The sequence below is a fragment of the Asparagus officinalis genome, unplaced genomic scaffold (assembly GCF_001876935.1).
Source record: "Asparagus officinalis unplaced genomic scaffold, Aspof.V1 AsparagusV1_Un95, whole genome shotgun sequence".
Classification (NCBI taxonomy): domain Eukaryota; kingdom Viridiplantae; phylum Streptophyta; class Magnoliopsida; order Asparagales; family Asparagaceae; genus Asparagus; species Asparagus officinalis.
Genome location: NW_017972361.1, coordinates 627,750 through 628,126, shown reverse-complemented (window position 1 = coordinate 628,126; position 377 = coordinate 627,750). Strand labels below are relative to the sequence as shown.

General features: G+C 34.7%; 1 protein-coding gene across 1 annotated transcript in view; it reads right to left on the bottom strand.

Moving 5' to 3' along the window:
• Positions 1 to 242: 242 nt before the first annotated feature.
• Positions 243 to 377, bottom strand: part of LOC109827254 — a 21,475-nt gene continuing 21,340 nt past the window's right edge. The window contains exon 2 of the mRNA XM_020394230.1: positions 243 to 364. Coding sequence (XP_020249819.1) covers positions 243 to 364 — 122 coding nt within the window. The remainder of the gene's footprint in view (positions 365 to 377) is intronic.

Here is a 377-nt window from a genome sequence, read left to right as displayed (position 1 = left end):
AAGTCAGTCACATATATGCAATTTAAGTAATTAGGAACTCAATCATTACTCAACATAATAACACAAATCAGTATTTGCAAACCAAAAGTATATTATTAATATTTAACTTTTTAGTTCATACACATATCTGAGTATATGGGTTCATATATACATATTTTCTACCAAAATGTCCTACATAAACCAAAAGAGTGACTATGAAAACCCATATACTGATATTACAAAATTGCCCTAACAGTTATGCTCTATTTCCCTGAAGAAGAGCTGCTGGAACTAGACTTCTCCTCAGTTGGTTCAGTCTCCTCTGAGTCTTGGCTATCAACAGAATCAGACATTGGATCTGGATCTATGCCACTAGTCCCCCATCCTTCAAGGTCGAG